This window comes from Netta rufina, assembly GCF_964035555.1.
Source record: "Netta rufina genome assembly, chromosome: 13".
Taxonomy (NCBI): Eukaryota; Metazoa; Chordata; class Aves; order Anseriformes; family Anatidae; genus Netta; species Netta rufina.
Genome location: NC_140136.1, coordinates 11,605,682 through 11,631,324, shown reverse-complemented (window position 1 = coordinate 11,631,324; position 25,643 = coordinate 11,605,682). Strand labels below are relative to the sequence as shown.

The window sequence follows — 25,643 nt, the reverse complement described above, 5'->3', positions numbered from 1 at the left end:
TGAAGCTTGGAAACCCTGTAATGCTGCAACACAGTTTAGAAAAAGACAAATGAGAAAACCAAAAACCCAGTGTGACAACTGCCACAACAGAAGATGCGACATGCACTCCATTCTCTCCAGCATTTATGTTATACAAAGGAGACCCTGAATAGTTCAGGTATACAAGCTGTATATATGTATATTCATTGTGCATTTATATGTAAATATATAAGATATGAGCATATATAAATATCATATATGATGTACACATGCATATGAGTGTATGTGTAAAAAAATCATGCTTGTTATTATGAGGAATGTAAATTTTTGTCAAGTGTGTTTAAAGAAGAAAGAAGTCCACATGACATTGCTCTAGTATCACTTTCTGGCCAGAAACTGGTAGGAATCCTGCCTTTGTTGAAATACGATATTTCAGATTTCAAATGCATGCTAATCAAAACTGGTTAGTGGCAGGGTGAAGTGTCTAGCCCAGACTGCGTCCTGACATTAACAGCATTAAATCCAATATAACTCTATAAAAGTTCGTTAATTCCTATGATGGATAACTGCGGCCAATTTGGCCCTTGCTTTTTTCCTATCCATTTTAAGATCAAAGCAATCTTGTAATTTATGATTAGCTTATAGCTTCCAAACAGTTTAGATTGTGTAAGCTAAGATCATCTCCTCCATATAAAGACTGTCCAAATTTGAATAGAGTCTTTCAGTGCTATCACATGTAGTACCGAAATAAGCTTCAATCCAAGAAGCAAAATTTCTCCAGTCAGAACTCAACAGGAAGCCAGTTTCTCCTCATTTCTACTTGTCAAAGATGAGTTCTTGCAGCTATTGCTGAAACACCACGAGACCAGTGCCAAGGTGACACTGATGTCAATCACACCTGATCATCAGCTCCTTACAGCACACACTAAAAACTACAAAACCCCTCATCTAGAGCATGATACTAGGTACTGTGAACAAAGGGCTGATCAAGAATGTTAAATTCTTAATCATCTTAATGAACTAAATCAGACTCTCAAAAAAGCTGCAGGGTCAAGCAGGTGTGAATTACTTTGGCTACAAGGAAATGTAAATGGTCTTGGAGGTTGGATTCAATTTTGCTCTTTGCATGAACTCAGTATCACATGCATCAAGCTTTGACAACATGAGACTCAGATCCATAAGTGATGTAGTTTTTTTTTTTTTTTTTTTTTTAAAAAGAAAATTAAAGTTACTTAAGCACCTAATTCACTGAAAAAAATCAGCTTGGTTTTGGATTATCTGTCTCTGAATTTGTTATAGCCAGGGATATGCACCTCCAACCTAATTAAAAGAAACAAAAGAATGTTTCAACAATTATATATATATAAGCATCAGTCTAGATGGCCATCTTTAGACAAAGTTGGAAATCTGGAATACACTCCATTCTCCTGTTACTATTTGTGTTCCAGAAAATTTAATTACTGGTGACCAAATCTAGAAAAGCTGTTATATTTCATTCCTGCCAGAAATACAGGAAGTTTAGGAAAAAATTACCCAAATCTGTTTTTGTCTGTCTGGATTTATATTTAGGTGGATAAGCACTTGAAAATTTGAATAACCTTTGTTGATAGCATTCATAAGCGTTGAAGATAAAAATTTCCCCCCAAAAGCCCAACAACTTCAAGCCTTACAATCATTCAGTACATTCGCACTGCCAAAATCAAATTAGGTCATTTTTAAGTGAGACACCCTTTTTAATTAGAACTATGGCTCCTCAACAAACCTAATTGTTCAACAGAATGAGGTATGTTTAGTATGAATAGTTTAATGTGCAATAGTAGTTAATTTTAAATTATCTTAATATTGCAAACAATTACTTTAATGTAATGGTGTTTGGATGCTTATCCCCTGCTCTACCTATTAAGTTGCACTGAAGCCTATAGTCTAATCCTTTTCTGAAAGGCATATGGAGGCACGACCTCATAAAACAAAGCTTTTGTAAGTACAGCATAAGACTATGCAACTCAGAAGTGAGCTATTTAATTTCTTTATATGCAAACATTCTCATACTTGACAGAAGGATTACCTTGGCAAAATGATCTTCTCTTCTGCTGTCAGAAAGGCATAATCATTAAAGGTACTAAATTTCATTGATGGTGGGTACTTGAAAGGTTTTGCCCCAAAGTTGAACTCACATTGTTGGTAAGACATGAAGCTAGCTGCAGCAAAAAAGCCAGATCTGCAAGATGAGGAAAACACATTTTAGGATGACTTAAAGCAATAGTAGACCTTGCCAGACATGGCACTTCTATTACCAGACAAAAAAATACCCTGAGACAAAGATTGTTTTCTTCAATAGAGATTCAATAAAGCTACCTGGGAGAAAAACCTCTAACGCATCCAGTCTCAGTCACTCATACTTTTTAGTTCTCAGATTTGGAATTTACTGTCAGAATTTATCTGACAATTTACTCCCAAGTCAACCAATAAAGGCTGCTTACTCTACAGTTAGGAACAGTTGCACTTTACACTAAGAGCAAACACATACATCTTAACAGGCCACAGCCTGATCCTCTTTACACTGATCCGCTCAGATCTCTCCTTCAGCAGAGTGTTTTCCTTCCAAAAAACCTGCTGTTTAGTGGAGTTGCAAAGCACAGTAGCAGCTGTGAGGGACACCTAGATGTCCACCACTCCTTGCTGCTTTATTTGATCAGGCACTTCTCTGGGGAACTCGTAACACTTGTACAGGTTCCATGCACATAGCTAGCACACGACAAATTCAGGTCTGTGAGCTCTTTTAGCACCATGTCCATCTGCTTCTCCTCGCCCTTGCAGGATTATCTTGGGCCAGCTGTCCTCATCACAGCCATACAGACACCTTATAAGAACACCAGAGCTATCATTCCTTTCAGTTTTATTTACTGAAAGAACCCAAGCTGGGTAATACCTTAATTTTAAGTTATGTAACAAAATCTGTTAAGTGTAATAAATGCCATACTCCGCATGAAAAACAGCACTACAAACTGAATAGACAATATATTTTGGACTTCAAAGCTGTGCTACTATCTGGCTTGTACCTGGAACTTCACTTTGATGAGAAAACATAAGCGAAATCATTACAATACTTTCTAACTGGATATTACTGTACTAATGTTTAATTAAGCTGTATAAAAACCCTCTCTCAAGTATCACTCCAGCTTACCTTTTCAGAGCTGAAATGCTCACCTTCTCCATGACAGAGTAATTAGGCACGAACTAATTTTAACAGAGATTGAAAAAAAGTCTAACAGTTTCCAGTAGTATTGTTAGAGACATCCTCCCACAAATACTCAGTGCACTACTACAGGATCTGGCCTCATTGCACTGCAGCAAGCTCTTATGCACTCCTCAGAATTCACAAGGCTAAGGCTTTTATTTTTAAAAAGATCAGAAGTTCCCCAAGCACTACTAGACGTTTGTTCATCTCTGCTACAACCTTGTATCACCTCAGTGTTGTTACAGTGTGATAGTACAAAACCTTGGGTTGAGCCTGCACTCTAAAGCATTTGGTTGGACCCTGAAATCCACTTGTAAAATGTTATCCTAGTCACTAAATTTCTAAGCAACTTTCATTTGGGAAGCCTGCTTAACGATTGTTTCAGGTAAGCAAATATGAATTTACACTTCAAAGGAGAAACGTTTCACATAATTAAAACTATTATCCATACAGGCCACTGTTATTCCAAGTGAGCGCATACTTACATAGCTGATGAAAATACTTGCTTCTCTGCAGGAAGCTGGTTTCCATTTAAATAGAAGATCATTTGCTTTTCTTGCAAGTCCAGTAGAAATCCTATTGTGTCTCCTTACATGCAAAATAAAGATAATTAAAACAGTTCAGTTATGTTAAATGACAATAGCTGAAACAGTTACTTTGAAGTATCACATCTCACTCTGAGTTGTCTAAGAAGGAACTGTTTGAAAGCACATAGCACAAGGTGGTACAGGCAGTAACTAGCAGAAACAAACAGTACAATATAATTTAAAAAGTATTTTAGTCTGCCAGGGCACTAATATTACATGGCTGCAGGAGTACTGCAGAGCATTAGCCAAAGCCAGCAAAAAAAAAAAATCTGCTTTTCCCATCTGTCTTGGACAATTTAACATCAGTTGAAGATACCTTCAGAACACATAGTTGCTAAGTTTTTTAAATGCTTGTGCCATGTATTTGAGAGATGTGTTAATTTAGCCAGAAATTGGGAGAAAATTTTAATAGAAGGTACAGTTTACACAAGCATTGCTTACACATAGATCCCTACCACGATTTTAAAACTAAGATCAAGAACACAGCTTTGCTGTCCAAGTAGTTATCCAAGAATTTAAAGCAAGTAAGACTATACAACTCCTCCTTAACCTTGATCTCTAAAATAGATTTTTTTTCTTTCTTTCTTTTAAGTAACTGTTTCAACACAGAAAGAATCATTTCAATTCTCTCCTAGCACTACAAATACCAGGAAAAGTCCAATAAGAAGTTCAGCAGCTTTAATTGGTGCTACAATTCATACTCTGCCTATGAAAATAAAGAGCATTTAACTAACAAGACCCTCTTTATGCACATGGTGGAACAAGAGCATGGTGCCTGTTTTGTACCTTTAAAACACTGCAAATTAATAGCACAAATTACAGCACAGGCATAATTATTCAACATTTAGTATCACCAGGATCAGTCATCAAAAATTATTTCGTGCCACTAAAATACTATGTACTCCAGATTTCTGCGAGAGGACAAGCCATGTGCAGAAATCCAGTTAGGACAAAAAGCACAAGACAGGACCAAATACCTTCTTTCCAACAGGGATGGGAATGTGGTTTACTTCTGGCATTATACCAAATCAGCTGCCGGCAGCCATCATATGCACAGGAGTATTCATCGTCCCCGATACCATAGCCTTCCTTTAGGGAAAAAAAAAGGAAGTATTTCAGTCTGAAAAGAGCTAAGTTTTATTTTTATTCAGCTAAACCATTCATCCAAGAGTAGGAAGGGTTCCCATCCATCTCTTCCCTTGAAAATCATTTTTCAAATGAAGTCTTGGCTTCATTTTCACATCAAAAGGAGTTTGATGGAGACAATACCTCCCTCTCACCCCCTGAAATATTTCTCAGACTGTATGAGCTCAACTTCTATTGTCTACTAACTTGTCCTATATTTAAAGATCACAGATCTGGTAGCCAAATAATTACGTTAACTTTTTGTAGCTTAAGAAGTCAACAAGAGTGCAACTTCTCTCCTATCCTGAAGTCCCAGTATCAGGCTTGTAATAGACATTCACGAGATAACCAAGCATCACCAGCACACACGGAGCACAAAGAACAGTCCCATAGACCCTTCACTAGCTATGTCACATTCTGTCCCTGTCAAGTGACAGCCTCCCTCATTCAGGTATAAGCCTGATGGAATTATATGCCATCAGTATTTAGCCACCAGTAAAACAAAACATTGCAACGGAATCATCCAGCTCAGATGTAACATCTCCTGTCTTCATACCTTGAGCAGGAAGCAGGCAGAAAAACATAAACACACCAATCTCATTTATAGTAATTGGGAAAAATCTTTTAAGCCTCTTAGCATTCTAAAGGCGGACACACTGCCTTTTATTTCAAACAGTTTCCATTACACTCAATATCAACAATGCCTGTGCCCAGGACAGGTCTGTACAGTTTTTTTGGGTTGTTTGATTTTAAGTTACACCATCAGTAATTCCAGTATAACTTGACAGCTATAGAATGACTTTCTATAATAATCAAAGAAATAAGCAGTATAAATGCTCATCTCTACATTCAAAATAAGTACATTTTTGCAAATGTACAGAAAAATTGAAGGAAAGAAGTGCACACTTACTGCCACAGAATACCCAGTGTTCTTTTCATAGCTGTTGGAAGTAGAGAAATACTAAAGTTACACTGTCATCTAGCTGATATCACGTGTACTCACATGATTGAGAAACTTGCTGTCTTTGGTAGCCCATCCTATCTGCATCACTCCCGAAGTAATTACTGTAACTTCGTAGTACCAGACTCCAGAATCAACACAGAATGTACATCTAACGCTTTCAAAGGATGAGGCGTCACATCGAGCCTACCAAAACCAAACCAGAAGTTAATTTTCTACAAAACCACCATTTAAATAAGCTTCTTCCTTTCCTGGACCAAGTTTCTCGCGTGTAAGAATACACCAGCGCAATGAGGCTAAGGCACCAAGGTGGGAAGACCTAAGTCAGGGGCTGTTAGCCAACACTTGGTAGGAAGAACTTAAAGGTATTCACTGTTACATGGAAATTCATCTACAAAGTAGAGAAACAAAGTAACATTGGAAGCAAAAACATGGCTGAGACAAGGAACCTGCTGGTATGTACTCCTCAGGATTAGATAGGACAATAAGTAGGAATTAGACTTTGGTGACCAGTTTTGGTTTAATTAATTAAAAAAAAGAGCTGACAAGCATCTTCACTTTTCTGAATACGGGCACTACTATGAACATTTCTACAACAGAGGTCAGCTTGATCAGAGGTTTGTAACATCATTAAGTAATCAGAGGTTTGTAACATCATTACAAAGCTGGCAGAGAACTTAAATTCTAGGAAACCACAGGAGCTAGTAGCCAAAAAAGTAGTTAAAACCCATCTTTTTCTTCAGACTTTTTTCATTCAAAGCCATGATGTGACATCCTACCTCTAATCCATGTGGTGAGATCTTCAGGTATTCACTGACATCATTGCTGTTCAGCATAGCCCTAATGTTGGTCAAGTCAACCTTCTCGTATGTGAACTGCCTGCCTTCTTTTAAAACTGCAAAATAAAAGTAATTTGAATCACTGCTGCAGTAAAGCTTCATTTTGAACCTTTCATATGGTGACAGTTGATTGCATTGGGACACAGTTCATTTTTGGCATAACTGAATGAAATATTGACATTTTGCCTCCATGAAAACAGTATCACTTCCAATGATACTGTTAAATGTCCTCTAAACATCAGAACTCTGGAAGAATTTCCTCAGAATCTCTAATCTCAACCTCCCCTCTTTTAGTTTAAAACCATTCCCCCTCGTCCTGTCATTATGTGATTGAGCAAAGAGTCACTCTCCATCTTTAGAAGTCCCAAAACACGTTAGAAACTATAAGGCCCTTGGAGTTACTGGGCCCTCCAAATCACAACTCAACAAGTGAATTTTATGATTTTTAGCCATCCTAAAGGATGGATCTAATAAAGTGATTTGACAAATTACTTCTCATGCTCAATCAGAAGAACATTTTCTTTAAGTGTCTTTAAAGAATCTTTGGGACCATGCCCTGCTGGCCTAAGATCACAGTAGTGACTGCCACCATGATATCATCAGTAATCCAGCTGTTCCAGACACAGAGCTAGCACTGTTTAGCTACTTGGCACCTCCGCTGAAATGTGGGCTACAGGAAACATGGTTAAAATAAGTAGTTTCATTCCAGTCCCAATTTGCAGAGTACAAGCCACTTCCTTTCACAAAAGCTTTCCTTGCCGAAATTTATTTTCCATTCAATTAGTCTGGATATATTCACCTCTTTTTTTTTTTTTTTTTTCTTTTGATAGTGGTTACAAATGTAGTCAGGTATATTTATAAAAAGAGCTTATACAAAGCAAAATGCAGAGCACTCCTCTATGCCTTTGGAGAATTGCTTAATATTAAATGAATCTATCCCTTTACTATACCTACACAGATTGTCTAAACTCCACTGGGCACAGAATCCAACCTGGCGTTTTAAATAGTCTGGATGATCCGTCCATTTCTCTAGCAAGATCAGTTGGTCACTAATGCAGGATTCAGAAACTGTCATTTTATTTTCACCTGCAATTTAAAAGCAAAAAAGAATGATTTCTATAAACTAACAGTAAGTTTAGTTAAAAAGAGTAACATTGAGTAAATGCAATAGGAAAAAAACAGCATTACAAACAGCATCAAGTTCTTTTCCCAAGCAGACATGAAGTTAACTTTGCAATTACATATATAAATTCTTTGTACGGAGCCACACCACCAATAGACAATTAAACCACGGTTGTTCCCAATACTTTTTTTTTTTTTTCCAAAGGTTTCGTTTCATGTAGCGTAAGTCTTTAGGTAGCAATTGCTACATAAAGACAGACTGAGTTTCAGCAAATCTCTTCAGTTTCTGGGTGGGGGTGTCATTAAATCAGTATTTTTTCCTGCCTGTAGACACCCAATCATAGCTGTTCATCTGTTTAATATAGATTTCTTTCAGCAACAAAGGCCTTGATGTCTTAAGTCTTTATGCAGCTATTTCTAACTGATGCAGACTGTATTGAGTTCCAGAAAAATCTCAAGGTTTTTAAGGGGTAGGTGACAACTACAGCAATAACTATTTCTTCTGACCTGCAAGTGCACCAACATTTCTCTTCCATGCTTTTGTTCCTACCACTCCAGTCTCTCACACTCACAACAAATGCGATCAGATGAAACAAGTGACAATCACACAGCAGGAGTCATTCTATAACCATTAAGAGCAGTATCAGGCCAATACTTACTTGTTTGTGCAAACTTCTCCAGTGCTATTAGTGCAAAAAGCATCACTGTCGGATGAGACTGGAAATTCTAAATATGGGTAGAAATAAAATTTATTTAATAAATACATGACAGAGGGTACAAAAAGCTATTTCTCACTGAATGTCTTAAGTTGAAATATACCTCCCCAGGTCATCTAGTCCCTCCTTCTGTCTACAGCTGGTTCAAATAGGTCAGGCTGCTCAGGGCCTTTCCTATGAACTTCTGAGTATCTCCAAAGGTTGAGAACCCACAGCCTCACTTCAACACCCTGGTGTAATATTTTGCCACCGTCATGATGGAATATTCTTCCTTACGTCTCCAGTTTATGTTCCAGCCTGTGCCTTTTACCTCATGTCCAAACATGCACCTTTGAGGAGCGCCTGCCTCCATTTTCTCCACACCCTCTTATTGGGCCATTAGACAGCTATAACATCCCTCTTGGCCTCCTCTTTCTCCAGGCTGAAGAAACTCAATTCTCTCAGAAAAGATTAGAAAATTGTTTCATCTCATGCTTATGTTTTCAGAGTTCCCTACACAAGAAAAGTCTTCATGTAGCATGGTAATAGGGAGGTTTGTGGGAGAGCATGGAGAGAGAAAGGGACAGGATACACAGATGTACTTTCATTAAGTAGCATTCCCAGCTGATAGAGTAAATGTAACTAACAGACCAAGTACAAAACAGGGTGTGCTAGTTTTTGCTTCACCTTCCAAGAGTTCATAACAAATAGCTTGAAGTCAACCAACCAGGAATATTAGACTGACTCCTCAAAATGGCCATCTTTTCAACATGCATCAGTGCCAGACCTAAGCCACTGACCTAACAAGTGGAATCAGAATTGCCTTTAAGTTATTAGCCCTCAGCACTGATTCAAGAGCACTGAATAGAAGCCTGGCATTTCTAGACCAAATGGCAGAATTACTTCTTCAAAAGTAGCAGCAAGGTACCTTATTTTTTTGGGGGGGAATATTTTCATTAGGCCTTTCTGAACTTAAATCTCAACTCTTTAAACTAACCTTTCACAATAATCAGAAAAACTAACAAGCAAAAACATTCTAATTGCTATGTATGGATACTATACAAGATACATACATTAAGATCAAAGACACTTACCAAGCTGTGAAGTAAATATTCTAGTATGCCTGGGCTGAGTAAGCCTATACTTGCAGGACCTGTAAAAATACCACAAATTAAGTCCATCCATGGGAACTATCATATATCCATCATTGCACAGAAGAAATATTGTTTCCAAATATTTGCTATACAAATAACTACACTATTACAATCACAAACATTTGTTTTACCTGCTATAAAGAGAGACATTTCTAGCCACACTTAGTTTTTGAAATAAGACTCCATCAGCCTCTGCTTAACACTTTAATGCTCATTATTTTTTAGGAGTCTGGTTCCCCTTTACTTTTTTCTGAAGAGTCTGGCTCCCCTTTACTTCCACAGGGAAAGTGTAAAGACTAGCTCCATTCATCAGTAGTTCAAAATAAGCAAAACTAAGTGTCTAATATAGCCTACTTGATAGTTAATCATACAATTTGCAACAGCCCCGTGGAAAGCTGCCAATTAACAAAATTGTCCTGAAATGTTGCTTGCTTAATCAAAAGAGTTGCAAGGGAATCAAACTCTAATATCTCTGAACTCCAATAAATTTTGTGGACTCCACCATGACATTACCAAGTTTTCTGTGTGAGCTACTGCAATGAGATAAGTTCAAAGGTCACTAAGAAAAAAAAGAGCGTATTGGATCTCATTGTGACTTACTATCACAAGAAAGTGGAAGTATTACAACATAAAATGTTTCCTGTCCTTGTTCTTTACTTTGACAGAAATACTAAAATTATGTTTTTAAGAACCATTAGGTGATACCAAACAATCACTTTCTTCATTTCCTTTTCCTGTCCACTTTCAGAGGAGAAGCTAAAAACTACATAGAAAGATGACCATCAGCAGGAAGGAAATGTAATCATCAGTTTCCAGCAGGGTACTAGAAAGTAAGAGGGCATAAAGTGTTCCATATGAAAAGTCACCTTAAAACAACGTTGCTGGGATTCTACGTAACAGCAGTGAATATTTTCAGTTAACTACCAGAAAACACACCCTTAGCAGCAACAGCATCTTTCTTCTATCTTTCTCCACTGCCTCTAAGACTAGTCAATGGGCAGGAGTATTAAATCAGTAAAGAGCTGTGTGTTCACAGCAATTCTCAAAGGGCCAGAGTAAATGCTGAGAGAAGACCAATTACCAGGGCTAAATCACATATTGTAAGCATAAGTGTCAATCCACAAACATATGCATTTCAAATTGATAACCAAACATCAAAATAATTAATTTCCAACTACCTGGGACTGTAAATGGCTCATTCAGACCCAAGCTAGTGACTGATGGCTGAATCTAACATTTTAATTAAGGAGTAGAATTGGTCACACCTGTCAGACAAAATATCCCCCCACATGAAGAACATTATTTGGTTCTAAAAAACGTTTCTGGAGTTGTCTGCACCATGGGTGCTAAAGCAATAGGCGCTTAGCAAGCTTTCAGAATAATCCCATCACTTTACCTGCTAACTTCTCTGCTAAACAGCCCAGTACCGCAGTTGTATTCCGATGTTTGGCAGGGTGACAAGCATCCTGACAAGCAGCAGCTCCACTTAAGTTTAATATTTCAGTTAGCTTTTGTAACGCATCCTGAAAAAGAAAAATCAAATCTTTATTCAGGAAAACTGTGTCAGTAATGTTGTATACTACAAATTATTTTTTACAATATACTACTAAAATCACCATCACATTAGAGGCAACATAGGATGTTATCAAAGATAAAAATATAATAAAGAAAAGATAGGACAATAAGTTCAATATTCCCAAGAGTTGTAACTTTAAAATTGCCACCAGATTGTTGGCCATTCAAGTTGATGGATTAACAACTATAGGATACTTTCAGACATATATGAGCTCCTATAGCAAGAGGATTTTGGTATTATTTCTTTGCTTAGTATTCATTCAGCAGCTATGGCAGTATTGCTACCTAATCAGTTTTAAGTGCCCTGAAACTCACTCCTTTTCTTGAATAAATAATTCAGGACTAAAGAGACCTGCCAAAGAAAGCCCAAAACCCCATCAACAATTTAGGATGCTGTCAGCTTCACAAGATGTCATAAACAGATCCTTCAGAACATAAATATCTTTCTATAGTCCTATAGTCACACTACACAATAACAATGAAGCTGATAAATTTAAAGTGCCATGCTTTGACTTGCTTCATTCAGACAGCATGGTATGGATAAAATTCAAGATAAGTCTAGCTCACAACCCTCATTTCCAGGGTAGGTAGGGGTTAATCTAGAGCCAAGTTATCCTACAGAGAACCCTGCCCCCCCAAATGTTCAAATTCCCCTCAACTTTCCAGACTTCATAAAAGTTTCAGCTGATTCAGATATAAACTGCATATTCTCAGGCTATGATATAATTAAAATAGTACTTCGCATATTGAAGTCATCAGAAGGCCATTTGAATAAAGAAACAGTACTGCCAAAATTGGATGCTTACATGCTTTGTGAGCTGTGTTCTGATCCACACTTAATTTTCTTCACTTGACTGATATTTGTACGGTGATAACAGAATAGTAGTCATTTTCCCCAAAAGAAAAGCCACAAAAACAGAAGTGATGAACAGGACTGACAGTAAGTGGAAAGAAAGCGAAAAAGGATGACTGCACTAGAGACTCAGGATGGAAAAGCCTAACTAAAATTAGATTCTTGACATACCCTGTACTGCTTTTAGCCACTATTAGAACTTTCACAGAGATCAACTACTTTGAGTTAAATAAAGACTTTAGTCTAAACAGCTTACTGTGCTGCCATTTTAATTCTACAGACTTTACAGCCCACTGTAACAAAATAACATTAAAAACAGCTTGCTACTGTTCTCTAGCTGTAATAGAAGTTGGGCACTGACTTAAACTTTGAATAGGCAAAAAGTGAACAGACACTTTACTAGGCTGCACATGACCTGCAGATCCTACAGCTGTTACTCCTTGCAATTCATTGTGCTGTAAAGAGATTGCACAAGAAAGAGGCCTCTGAGTAACCCCAGAAGGAGGCATCTTGTTCCCTCTGTCTTAAGGTCAACTATTTCGCAGCCAAGTCCTTAAAATTTAAGTACCTAAATAAAAATGAGGCTTTTGAAATACAAATCACATGATTAACAACTACATTGTACAGCTGAAAAAAGTAATATAAAGCATTCAGTGGTCTCAATTCCCTAATTTGTTTTTCAAACCAGGCAAAATTTCTAGTCATATTTTGTTTTCAGTAATCATTTCACTGCCTATGACAGCAATTATACAATATTTAACACGTAATTAAGTCTCAGACGACTTTCCCCAATAACCTATAGGAAAAAAGGTGTTTGAAGATGAGAGTTCCACCAACTCTCCAGCCACTCACATTTATGCAAGACAAAAGCTATCACTTCATATCCATAACAATGCAAATTGAAAACTAAAAGTGGAAGCATAAGTAGTAGATGCAATGAAAGCTGTAATGTCATCACCTGTTTCAGATGAAATGAGAAAGCAGCAAGCATTTAAAGAAAGTCAAGTGCTCTGTAAAATCATGATGTTCAATGGTTAGCACCTTGAATCAGTTGTGAAAGTACATGTACCAGCAAAGTATGAAGACCATGGATCACCTTTTCATCCAAAGCCAGTTCAGCATTCAAATCCGCCAAACCATATCTAAAACTTTTTACTTAACTGCTGTAATAGTTAATGAGGTTAACTTATTTTAATATAGTAACATTTTCTGGTACCAACACCAATTCTATCAAGAGCCATAAATTTCTCAACCAGAATTCTGGTGGAGGTCTTGCGTTGGGTGAGTTGCACCTACCATAACATAGTTAAAATGTCATTTAACATCAGACACCCAGTTACGTTGCATTTACTGCACATAGCAAGGAAGGAATAACTAAACAGTGACTTGTACACATGCATCTTTCATAACTTGAGAAAAAACAGCAGAACTTGTCCTGCTTTTGCAGCATCCATACGTACTTATTGTAAAGTATGCATACCACATGGCAGGAGAGGAGAACAATCGAAGCAGCCAAGGACCAAATGCCTTGTTTTTCCCTGGGGACCACTGCCTTTTCATTTTCCTCTACACTGCTTCTAGCATTAAATACCAATTAGATAACAAGCCACCACAAATTACTCAAAGTTACAAGTTACACCCATTTTCTGAACGGCTAACAGTCTTGTATCACTGATTAAACCCACCCAGAAGCTATCATGGGAGTGGCAACCATGAATAACTGAAATTCATTCGCAGATAAAAACATATTGCTTCAACTTACTTTTGTTGGCAACGGACATTCATCAAGTAGTAGCGTTATAACAGCTGGTCCCAGTGGATCTTCTAGTGGAATAACTCTAATTAAAGACTGGACAACTTCCAACCAGCCTTCATCTGTCAACCACAAAACAGAAGTAACATTTAGAATTAACATTGCAATTCTGAAGCGTTCAAAATACATCAGCATATGTAAATTTAAGTTTTCAATCATTAAAATTACACAGTGATTTTACATGAACTAGGAAAAAATGCTTTATATTTTGCATCAATGTCTTAGTTTGCAGTAGCTTGGATGTCAAATTTCAAGGGGAGAAAAAAGTTTACAGCAGCTTGGGCAATAGTATACAGCTATTGTTTGGAGAACAGTCCTGCCCAGGCCAGAGCATACTTTAGTTTCCACTAAAATTAGAAAGAAACACTCATGACCACTATGGACAAGCACTTTGCCCCTGTGTAGTAACTCAGGAGTTCAGTGTGCAACATCAATTCTAAGTGTTGAATGCTGCACTCATGATGACACTGAAAAGACACTCGTGGTCAGGAGAAAGAGCATCCTTCCTGAATTCCCTCAAGTAACACAAGACCTTGGAGGAACTGCATTGGCTTGTCCTATGCCTGGACTTCCAAAGAAAATCTGATTTCAAACTGAACAACTCTCATTGTTTAGTGAGTAGCCAAGGCATTCTACTTATATGCAAATTGTTGTTTACCTACAGATGTTAAACTACTAAAAAAAAAAGCAAACAGATTTGGATTTACAAGAAAAAAGTTCCATTAGGAGTAAAATTAGAGGTAATTGAGTCTGCATCTGCATACAAGCGAGTGAGGTTAGAAGAGACTTTGTGTTGCCTTCCACAATGATAAGTAAATATAAAACAAAGTATTGAAATTTGTTAGCACATTACCCCAAAAAACTTTTTACTTAATTCCTGTACCAGTTAACGAGGTTAACTTATTTTAATACAGTAATATTTTCTGGTACCAATACCAATTCTATTAAGAGCCATAATTCACCTCAACCAGAATTCTGGTGGAGGTCTTGAGTTGGATGAGTTGCACCTGCCGTAACAGAGGTAAAGCAACCCTCATATGGACACAGCTTGGCTTGCAGAAGAACTTGGGTATGGACTTTGAACAAACATATCAATAAAACTGAGATCTAAGGACAGTAAAAACCCTAGACAAAAAATATGTACTATTAAAGAATGTACTATTTGGCAACACCGAAACCCAAGCGTTTAAACGATGTCTACATATATGGGCTGGTTCTGCCCTACTGCAAACAGATTCTTTGTGGCTTGTGGTTTAATGCTATTACAGTGTGCTTGGGAGCCAGTTGGCTGCTTCTGGGGAGCAGGAAGTGTAACTGAGTTCAAAAAACTCAGATACCGTCAGCTCAGTGAATCTTCAGAAGGACAGAATTACATTTTGGAGTCCGAGTTCCTAGAGCTACAGCAAATTGATAAAATACATGCTAGCAGTACAATTATTTTGCAAAGAAAACAGTGCTGGTTTTTTCCTGTGGAGTCACAACTGAAATGCCCAACACAGTGCCTTGATACCTGTTTCTGCCATTTCATGCAACGTGATCATTGAATAAGGAGGCTCCTGGTCACTGAAAGAGATATTACAGAGGTCAAAATTTATGCACAACCATCAATGTAATACACAGACAGAAAATGAATCCAGTAAATATTTAACAAAGAGAAAGTTACATAGGCAGCAAAGTGCTAATGCTATTTTCAGATCCAAAACAAAGATGAGATTCAAGCCTTCTTCTGGTTTAAAGTCAACATCCGCCTATCTACAATAGCTGATACATGAAATTGTTATCCATACTTAAATGTCTAAAGCTAAACATAATACCTAGACTTAACTGCTATTCATCAGCAAAGTTCCTCAGAATATGTAACAAGAGACCATTTCAGAGGTCTTGAAGCATATCAAGAGCAGTGTACAAGGGACACACCATAAACATACTTTTTCCAGAAACATTGTTGAATTTTCCCCCTAAACTGAAAAGCCTGCTGTCTAGCAGCATCATACACTACAAACTCAATAACAAGAGCAGTAGGACATCATTAAGACAGTTTAAGAGAGGATATTTAATGCAATTCCTTTTCCAACATAGGAAAAAAATAAAAATCCATTAGATTAGTTTCTCAATTTGGTTTGTCAGAGCAGGGGCAAGAACCTATTGCCAGGTCCTCTTATTTTAATAAGAGTTCCTGCTCAAATAAGTACCTAATGCAAGGTCTCCAAAACTCTATTAACTAGGTATCTCCAGTACCAGAAAGGTTTATGCAGCAACATATCCTAAACGCTTTGCTCAGTGCTACTTAAGATTTATGAACTAATCCCAGGCTCAGAATGATACGTTCCACAATCAATTTATTACATGCCTTTGAAATGAAACTGGAAGTGCTAAGCACTGATAAATTTTAGAAAGTTTCAACACAGGTTAGTTATACAGATAACAAAGCTACCTACTTTGAAGGAATTAATTATAGAAAAGTCTTAGGTTTGATTGATTATAGGATAAAAATGCATGCTTTTCTTACCAAAACCTCAACATTCTCTAGTCATTATTTCCACAAGAAAATGCAAATGTGAAACTTTACACTTTTATATTGCTTTAACATTTGAAACATTTTTTTTTCTCCCCCCAAGCATCTCTTCACCTTCCATCTGGAAACTTATCTCACCAGCAGGAAAAAGTAGTGCAATGATGCAAGCCGAATTATCTCAAGAAAAACAGTTAAGACTCTTTAAAGAAAGAAAAAAACCACCACAGACTGCACGTAAAGGCTGTGATAAAAAGAATGACATTTTTATCAGCAAGATTTTCTGGTTCTCTTATGCATAGCAGGTGTTAACATTACTAGCACTGAGCAAAGGAGTCTTGTTCAACTCACTTGCCATTTTAACCACTGAATTTCTAAACATCCCTTCCAGCACCCACCTTCCTCATATTTGGAAACAAAACAAAGTAATTTTGCCAATATTTCAATTTGTAAAGCAGCACTTGGGATAAACTCCAAAAATAAGTATTTATTCTTTTGAGGCTAGGAAATGAAACCTCACTCCTTTCCTTCTAGAAAGGAGATCTCTAGACAAGAGGAACAAAAAGCAGCCACCATATACTTTGGATCCAGACTGTTTTTCTTTTTTAATCCCAAGCAATAAACACAGAAAGCAATGGTTCATTGTAGATCACAGTACAACAACTTAATCTACAATTTATCTCAGAGCATCCCCATCTATTATTTTCACTAAAGAATTAAAAAAATAAAAAGGGTTTTGCCTTCCATTCTCCAGGCTCATATCTTTGCCTCTTTACATCTGTCTTACCACACTGAAGTCTGTATTTCCAACTACTGTTACTGACATGTTTCCATTTTGATTTATCTGGGCATGGTTTTTGACATGAAGTTTGTCATTTTCCCTACCATCTCCTTCTGTTTCAGCTTCAGTGTTTCCAAAAAAATCCAGCTCTAGGAGGAACAGGTGATAATGGCACATACTTATCCCTACAAACTCACACAGAAGAACAGTTTCCAGAAATGGATCCCTCCTCCCTCCCCACACTGTTTATTCCTATAACCTAAAAAGGGCCATGATGAAGTCTCACAGGAAGGTTCCTTAAGCTTTTTTTCAGGAACATTTAGATAATCTGTCTCATGAAGAGGTTCCCCCATACTTCACAGCCATAGGTCTCTGTCACATAGAAGAGAGTCTGCAAGACCTTGTACTATTTGGCTGTGACTATTTGCAAGACCAGATGTGCCTTATCAACAGCCTTAATATTAAGCAAGGGCAACTAACATACCACTATAGCCATATGGTGCTTGTGAGACAGCATCTGGAGTACTGTGCCTATTTTTGGGTTCCTCAGTATGAAGAAGGCATTGTAACGGAGTGTGTCGAGCAAAGGGCTGCTGTGCTGGTTAAGAACATGGTATACAAGCAGAAGATTTATTTAAACCATTAGGAGGGTCAGGGTACACTGGAACAGGGACCCAAAGAAGGGTAAGAAATGGAGATTTTCTGGAAACATTCAGTGCTTGAAGTGGCCCAAGTCACCTGCTCTAACTGGGGCTGGGTTTTAAGTAGCAGGCTTGAGTAGCTGAACTTATGGAGTCCCTTCCAACCTACACGACTATGAGAGTCTAAGGAAGTATTTCATTAATACCAAAAAAAGATATATCTTCAAGAATTTGTAAGAAACAGGACTCTAGGATCAGTGACATAACTATGCTTATTACTGTTCAGTATCAAAGCAAAGTGCTTACAAGATTAACAGAATTGTTTGCAAGACCAACAGAATCAACTAGGCACAAAAATGCTGTGAAACAGCTTATGGAGATGAACTTAGCTGAAAGGAAAAGGCATTTGAAATTAGGAAAAGGCTTTCAAAATTTTTGCACAATTTTAACTTAATGGTTTGAAGACAGACCCCGACAATAAGATAAAAAATAAAATAAACCCCAACCACTCACAACCAAAATCCCGAAACATACACACTCCCTCTTAAATTTAAGTTTTCAGGAGAAAAGTCCTGGTATTTTCATTTAAAGCATTTTACAACAGGAAGACTCCTCCTCTGTAGGCATATTTGAGAACAAGGATACAGGTACATGAATCACGGCTCATTTTGTCCTGAGCCTCATCCAACTTAAATTGAATCCCGTTACAAAGCTACAAGAGTGTTTTTCTTTCTGTTGTCGTCTTTCCGGTTCCTAACCTGCACCTAACCCAAAAGTGATGAGCTACCTTAATCCTTCACTTTTGAGGTCCTTTTATAGCGGTCTGTAAAAAGCAATGCAAAAGAAAAAACAACACTAAAAGAAGGATCTATCCATAAATATCCCACATGCCCTCAGTGGATGCTTTGAGCATGCAAGGAATGCAGTACTGGGATCATAAGCTGAACAGTCACAATGTGCAGTCTTTAAGAAGTAGACTTACAGGCAGAAAGAAAACCTTGGTCTGTTTACACAAACTAACAAAGATCAAACAAAGCTCTCAGTTTTGCTTAATCATTTCCAAAGTAGTACATACAGCCTGAAAACAGAAACTTCGCTTAACAATCAATTTTTAGGACATAAGTTCTCAAGCTCTAGAAGATTTTTTTGCTTCCTAACCTGTATACCTATACCAGGCAAGCAATACTGAGCCCGCTCCTCATCCCATCTGGGTGTAGGCCCGCACAGGAACTGTGAGAAAGCTCCTCAGCTCCTGCAAGAGTCTGTACCTGGACGCTCAGGAGCTACGTCTATTACCTAGGAAAGGTGCTGCTCTCCTAAGCCTCCAGATGGAAACACGCTGCTGCTTCAGGGAGGGCCAGGTGCAGATCGGTGAGAGGATGGAGTCACAGTTTGAGAGGAGACAAGAACATTGTATTTTTCATTCATGTTGAATTATTCCTTGAGGTGGTACTTACTTATCTACTAACGTCCGAATTACAGCCAGTGTGTCAAGTACTAGCCCATCCACATTCTGTTTTTTCCTTCTTGGTTCATGAGGCCCTCGACCTCTCCTAGGTGGCCGGACAGGGTCCCTTGGGTGGCTTCTTGCTTCAGGTACACGTACTCTACTGCTCTCTGTTTGTCGATTCTGAGATTCCACGTTGTCTTCTGCTCCACTGTCATCACGGCAAACACACGAGTTTCCCATATTGCAAGCCCCCAAAGCTCCCAGTAAACGGGGAACGCGGTGCTCTAGAGTCAACAGTAAACCTTGAAAAAGGCTTCTGCTAGCATAGAACACAAGGAAAGCAACTACAATCATCTAGAAAGTTTTAAGAGTAATGTTTGTGTGATCCTGTGAATTGTGTTTGCATTATATGCGTTGCTATCAGCTGGAATGAATGGGAAGTTGGAGGCTTAGTTTCCGATACAATTGGTTAAAATACACATTGGTCATCCAGAAGGAGGTCTGAAAAAGCAAACCCAAAACAAGAGTCAGTGTTACTACTTCTAATAAATAATAGAGTTCTCATATTAGTAAACAGAACTAGTCTTGGTGTACCTAGGAAAATACCTTGGAAACATACTGTTTGCATCTGAAGTCTACTGGGGTAGGGAAAAAGGATGGATGAGGAAGAGCAGGAAGATCACTGGTTAAGTAGCCCACTCCCTCTACCCCCTTCATTTTTTTATACAACCTGTTATTTTCCACTTTTTTTGGCTACAGAGGTACAGCTTTGTCCTTAAGCCTAGTGCACCACCACCCTTTAAGTATTAACAAACCAGTTTGATTTTCTCTTGCTGTCTAAAGACATACTGTTCAGACTCAACTAAAAGCTGCACATTTAAGAATCTCATTTCATACTAGGAATATTCAACATGATTTCCAGACAGATCCTACAAGACAGATGAAGTTCTACAGAACTAAACATGCAGTTGTGGCCTATCACAACAAAGAATAGATTTAGCAGTGACCACGTGTTTAGTCCATCTGTGTATAAACATTTTTTCAGAACGTGCTTACATCAATTGGATCCTCATCCAAAGATGCACCAAGTACTGACCCCAAAGTATAAGTATTACAAGCACCATTTTAATGCCTACAAATCTGAGATTTGTAAAGGGGTGTTTTCTGTGCAAGTTGGATGATTTTTGAGTTCTAGCACGAAGTCAGTCTTCCATTTTTGAGAATCAAGAATAATTCAATCATTCTTATGTTCTTAATTCAAAGGGTTTGGATAGAATACAGGCCCAGTAGTAACAAGGATTGTAGCACAGTCCCTACACATCACTGAATCAAGAATGCTAGCAAGATCAAGAGTGTTCAAAACACTGCCTGATCATAAGGTGATTTTTCAAGCCATAGGGTATACTTGTATATAACGTTATATAAAAACTCGACTAAAATAAAGCCTTAAAGACATCTTTTCACTGCTTGGGTACTCCAAGCATGTCAGGATAAATAAGTTACTTTCAAGACTAATTTTTTTTTTTTTTAAACAATAACGTGCATTAACATGAAAGCTAAAATGATGAATATCAGGTTATTACTGTTTTAAAATTATATAACAAACATGTAGCAGCATAAAACCAAAAGAAAGTTGAAAGCAATTACAGCCTTTCGAATACAAAAGGCCCCTTACCAACTCAGCCAACAGGCAATTGCTAGCTGCCATCTGGGGCAAGATTATGACCATATTATTTGGGAAGCCAGACACCAGTTGTAGGAGTAAGCATTACATCAAGTATTTGAATGGAAAGCTGTCACTGAAAAAGCACTTCAAAGAAGCTCTCACACTCTTCTATATGTTTTAAGTACATTACCTTCAGTACACTGAAAAGTTCACTATTAAGGTAACTGAAGGCTAACTAGGAAAAAGTGCATCAAGTGATATTAAATGTCATAAATACAAGATCTTGATTTACGGTTCAAGAATCTTCTAAACCACCGATCATTAAAATAGTTTCAGTATCACAGCATGCTTGCCTTATTCTCTAAGCAGTTTGATCACAGCAAGAGGTGGGACTGCAGGCTCAGCTCTTCCACCTGGGCCAAGACATTTGTTACCTTCTCAGTCAGAAAGTAAACCGTAGACATAAGAGCGCCAATAGAGACTGCATAGATCTTAAGCTCAATTGTGTAAGATCACAGCCAGACTTGTTCAAATGACTTTTGAAAGCAAGCAAAAAGCACACCCCACGATAAAAAACAAACAAAACTAAGAAAATCTCACCTATTTTAAGGAATAGGTAGTTACACTAAAAATAAAATACGCCTTTCTAGGAAAAAAAATGTATTTAGGTATCCAAATAATGTATGGGTGTTTTAATAACAATTCTGAAGATCAAAACGGCATTATTAGTGTTATGGATTAAGAATCTGTAAATATTGTGTAAAGATTGTTCCATAACATATGAAAACGTTAACACAGTGAATCTACTTTGTCAAACCCCATCAAAATGAGTATGAAAAAGCTGTATTTTAGTGATCAGCAAGGACCAGAAGCCTACCAAAGGAAACAAAAATAGAGATGTCAAGATCAAAACTGATTACTGAGACCTGGGTTTTCCGCCTGGCAATATTAAGCATGATTAAAAAAAACAAGTGATTATGATCAACTTACCTTTAAGTGTGTTTGGTTCAGGAACAATTGGGCTTGCTCATAAAACGCTGTAGCAGAAATGGACTGTATTTCTTCAGGGCACAGATGCATTTGTATCCAGAAAAACAGCAGTATATATGTCTTTATCATGGGCAGTGAGTTATTACAGTAAACTGCTTTCGCTTTTAGAAGCTATGCCAGAGAGTCCCTGAAAACAGAGAGAAAAGAAAGAACAATTCATTTGGAGACTGCCTCCCAGACAGACACGTTCCTCCTCCTCTCCACACCCGCAATGACATCAAGTCATGCTGTTATTTTCAGCTGCAGTCAGCCCTTACGGGGGAAGTTCTCTCACAGCTCCAAAAGCAGTTTGCCACCTACCAGCTTCAGGACCAGACACAGCTACGGAAACCCCAATCTGTTGCTACAGTCGAGGCACCAGACACCACAGCAAGTGCAGAGCAGTGACCGATACCTTGCTGCAAATTACCTGGTCCAGATCACCCTTATGTACGTTAGGGACAGCAGGAAATCAATGCAACTACACTGTAGAAGTTGGTTAGATAAAAGGAGAAGAGAATTTTAGCAGCTGGACTCAATAGTCCTTATGAGTCCCTTCCAACTTGGGATACTCTGCGATTCTACAAAATGCCAGGATATACTCCCCTTGTTTAGTAAACAGATGAGTTTGACAGCATCCACTTGTACATAAGAGTAAGGAACAAACACAGAGCTCATTTCCATACCTCAAAAACCGAGGTATCAAATATTTCAGCACATAAGCTAGAGGAAGAGATTGCTACGGATCTGCCTTGCAAAGCAGTCACACCTGGACACGGTGCAGATATAGGAAGAGAGGTTCTGAAGTGCAAAATAAAAAAAAAAATCCTTTCAAACAGTGGTGTTTGAGGTTGCATTTGAGTTAGCATATTTAAGGGACAATTTACAACATTATAAATCAACTATGAGCTTAGTATTGGGCTGCTGGTAGCAGTGTTGCTGTTAAAATAAAGAGGACTGAGCTCTGCACATCTGCAACATGCATGCTCGTCAGGGAATAAAGTGCCACTAGTGCAAGAAAACAGAAGAAAGCTAGTCAAGGAGAGAACTCACCATACAGACTGGATTTTTACGTGAGAAAAAGGCATTTCTAAAACAGATAAACACCAACACTTTTGGAAGAATTTTGGAAAAAAAAACATTTTACAACTCAATGAAGTTGACATTTCTGAGGTTACGTTTTATTCACTTCTGTAAGAGAGAAACAAGTTTTAAGGATGATCAATTTTGCTTCTGTCCAGACCCTGAGACCTTAGTGACAGAACCTGCAACATGATAGAGATGTTCTGCACATCTTGAAGGATGAAATATGTTTTTCAATGAGGTAAAAATCTACTCATATATACACAAAAATTTGGAAGACTGAAAATTTAACTTCAAACCTAACCTTAGGAAATACCTGCTCTCAAGAAAGCCTGGACACAAAAGTAGTTTTTTATTCCAAAGATATTTAGCAGTCTATTTGGAAATATTGTAGGAATAGACAAATGTGTATTTAAGACCATCTAAAAGACTAAAATTTTGTGAGGAACAGAAGAAAATCACAACAGCAGTACTGAGGTAGGCCAAGATAAGCCCACCCTCTTATCTGGCAGTGGATCCTTGAAGAGAAACATGGGTACGAGCATGGGATTAGAGATAAATAGACTCTCTCCTAGAGTATTCGCCCCCATGTCAGCAGCTCAGTCTCCTTACACAGAAGACTGCATGTTTGTTTTCCTGTCAAAACACAGCAAAGGAAGAGAATCAATGTCTCTTAAGCCATTTGTATTCTTTTTTCAGTAGTTACACGGCTAAGAGTCTGTGCAACAGGTTTTAAGATGTAGCCACGTTCCATTATAATGCTGTGACCCACTGTTAACCAAAGTGGACTGCTTCTCCCACAAGGGGTGGGAGTCACAAATGATACTGAAACTCCCCAAGAGCATAGCTTTAGAGATGAAATCAAAACACTCTTTAAACCAAAACCATTGTGAGCTAACAGCTAAGATCCACCTCAGCAACAGCACAAGAACTAGAACAAGACTCCCAGGAAGGCACAGGAACAGAAACCTGTTGCCTCTTGTCCGAGCTACCCCGACGTCATGGGAATGCCATTTTCTGAAACAGCTTGTGCAAGTCAAACTAGAACTGAAAGTGTTCAGATGAAGCAACTGTGCATGAAAATACCAGCAGTGATTGAGCTATAGTATGAAGAGGGCAGGCTCTCCACATCCACTCTGAATGTTGACCATCACTTGTTATTTTGGGATGCAGGACTACTAAATTGCCAAACACATAATCAAAGACGTATTTTTTTGCTCTATCAGAAACTAGCACTGAAATTTCTCTCACCAGCATCATCACATGTGGCAGCCCACATCTCTGCCACCCAGGCTTGCTTGGAGGTTCAGCCAGAAGGCAACAGCCTCCTGCCCTAAGCAAGCCACTCAGATGCCATTTGACCACCTGAGTGGGATCAAAGCAGCCACTGGGCACAGCTGAAGCCCACAGCAGCTTTCTGGGCCCTTGCTCATCCCCACCAGCCTTTGGGACCGATTCCCTTACAGCAGCCACCCTCCAGACTGGCAGAAACATGCCTGGAGGCACAAAGGAGCGACAAGCTGTGCAAACTGACCAGCTTGCCACAGCTCTGGAAGTCCAATGGGGTAAAAACCACCAAAAAAAAAAAAAAAAAAGCCATTCAACTGAATACTATTTGAGTGGATCTACATTGGTGGCACCAATGGCAAGCCCACCCCAAGAGGGGTCCTCTCCATCATCTGACGGAGCACACCCATGGAGAAGGCAGCTGGAGGTGGCATCAGTCTCACTGTCTCTGTAATACACAGCCCAAGCATCAGTGATTCATCCCCTGAAATATTCAGTTACAGCCAACCATAATAGTGCCTCATGATGGAAAAAAGCCTCTCCTTTCCATGAAATGGAGCACACTGCCAAGAAAACAAAAAAAAATTCATACACAAATGAGTAAGGACTGTTTCAGCTACTAGAACCACTTCTCCAGCTCCTGCCACTATGACAAGTGAGAGCAGTGTTTTCTTCTTTTAAGAGCAGCATAATGCAGATGCTCCATCAGTAAGTGATACAGTGAAGTTGATAGCTTTTCAAGAGCTAAACTAAGTTTTAGGCAGCAATTTCCTATTATGGAGATAAATTAATTAGAAATATTCCCTCAGCATTTTTTTTTCCCAAAGAAATGATGCTCCTAAAAAGGAAGAGATTGAAACATTTGTGATGCCAGTTGGATGAAAGAGTTCAAACTACAAGAGGAGACGCAGCTCTGAACTGCTGTAACTCACAATAAGAGGAAAGTCCTGTTTGCAAATATAAGCTAATAACATGGAGAAGGTGACATCTTTGAAATGATTAGGATAGATAAGAAAAACAACAAGAATTCCCAGCAAATTAAATACAATTGTAATGTGAAATTGAGATTTTTTCAGGAGATCACATTGAGGTAAGAGGAAAACCTCTCAGCTGGAAGACTTTAGCAACTGAAGAGCAGAAGCTACTTAGCGTCCAGCACGGTGACCAAGCAGATGCAGAACTGGACTGCAGGATTCAGGAGGAACAAGTAAATTCTGTGTTGATTCTTCTGAACATCACCTTGTAGAATCCAC

General features: G+C 38.3%; 1 protein-coding gene across 1 annotated transcript in view; it reads right to left on the bottom strand.

Moving 5' to 3' along the window:
• RSPRY1 (ring finger and SPRY domain containing 1) overlaps positions 1-25,643 on the bottom strand; it is a 36,467-nt gene that overhangs the window by 3,634 nt on the left and 7,190 nt on the right. Inside the window, exons 2-14 of the mRNA XM_084294755.1 lie at positions 21,982-22,168; positions 19,333-19,826; positions 15,452-15,504; positions 13,891-14,003; positions 11,097-11,223; positions 9,641-9,699; positions 8,511-8,577; positions 7,684-7,815; positions 6,670-6,785; positions 5,933-6,076; positions 4,782-4,893; positions 3,703-3,805; positions 2,045-2,197 (exon numbers count right to left, since the gene is read on the bottom strand). Coding sequence (XP_084150881.1) covers positions 2,045-2,197; positions 3,703-3,805; positions 4,782-4,893; positions 5,933-6,076; positions 6,670-6,785; positions 7,684-7,815; positions 8,511-8,577; positions 9,641-9,699; positions 11,097-11,223; positions 13,891-14,003; positions 15,452-15,504; positions 19,333-19,679 — 1,526 coding nt within the window. The 5' untranslated portion in view covers positions 19,680-19,826; positions 21,982-22,168. The remainder of the gene's footprint in view (positions 1-2,044; positions 2,198-3,702; positions 3,806-4,781; positions 4,894-5,932; positions 6,077-6,669; positions 6,786-7,683; positions 7,816-8,510; positions 8,578-9,640; positions 9,700-11,096; positions 11,224-13,890; positions 14,004-15,451; positions 15,505-19,332; positions 19,827-21,981; positions 22,169-25,643) is intronic.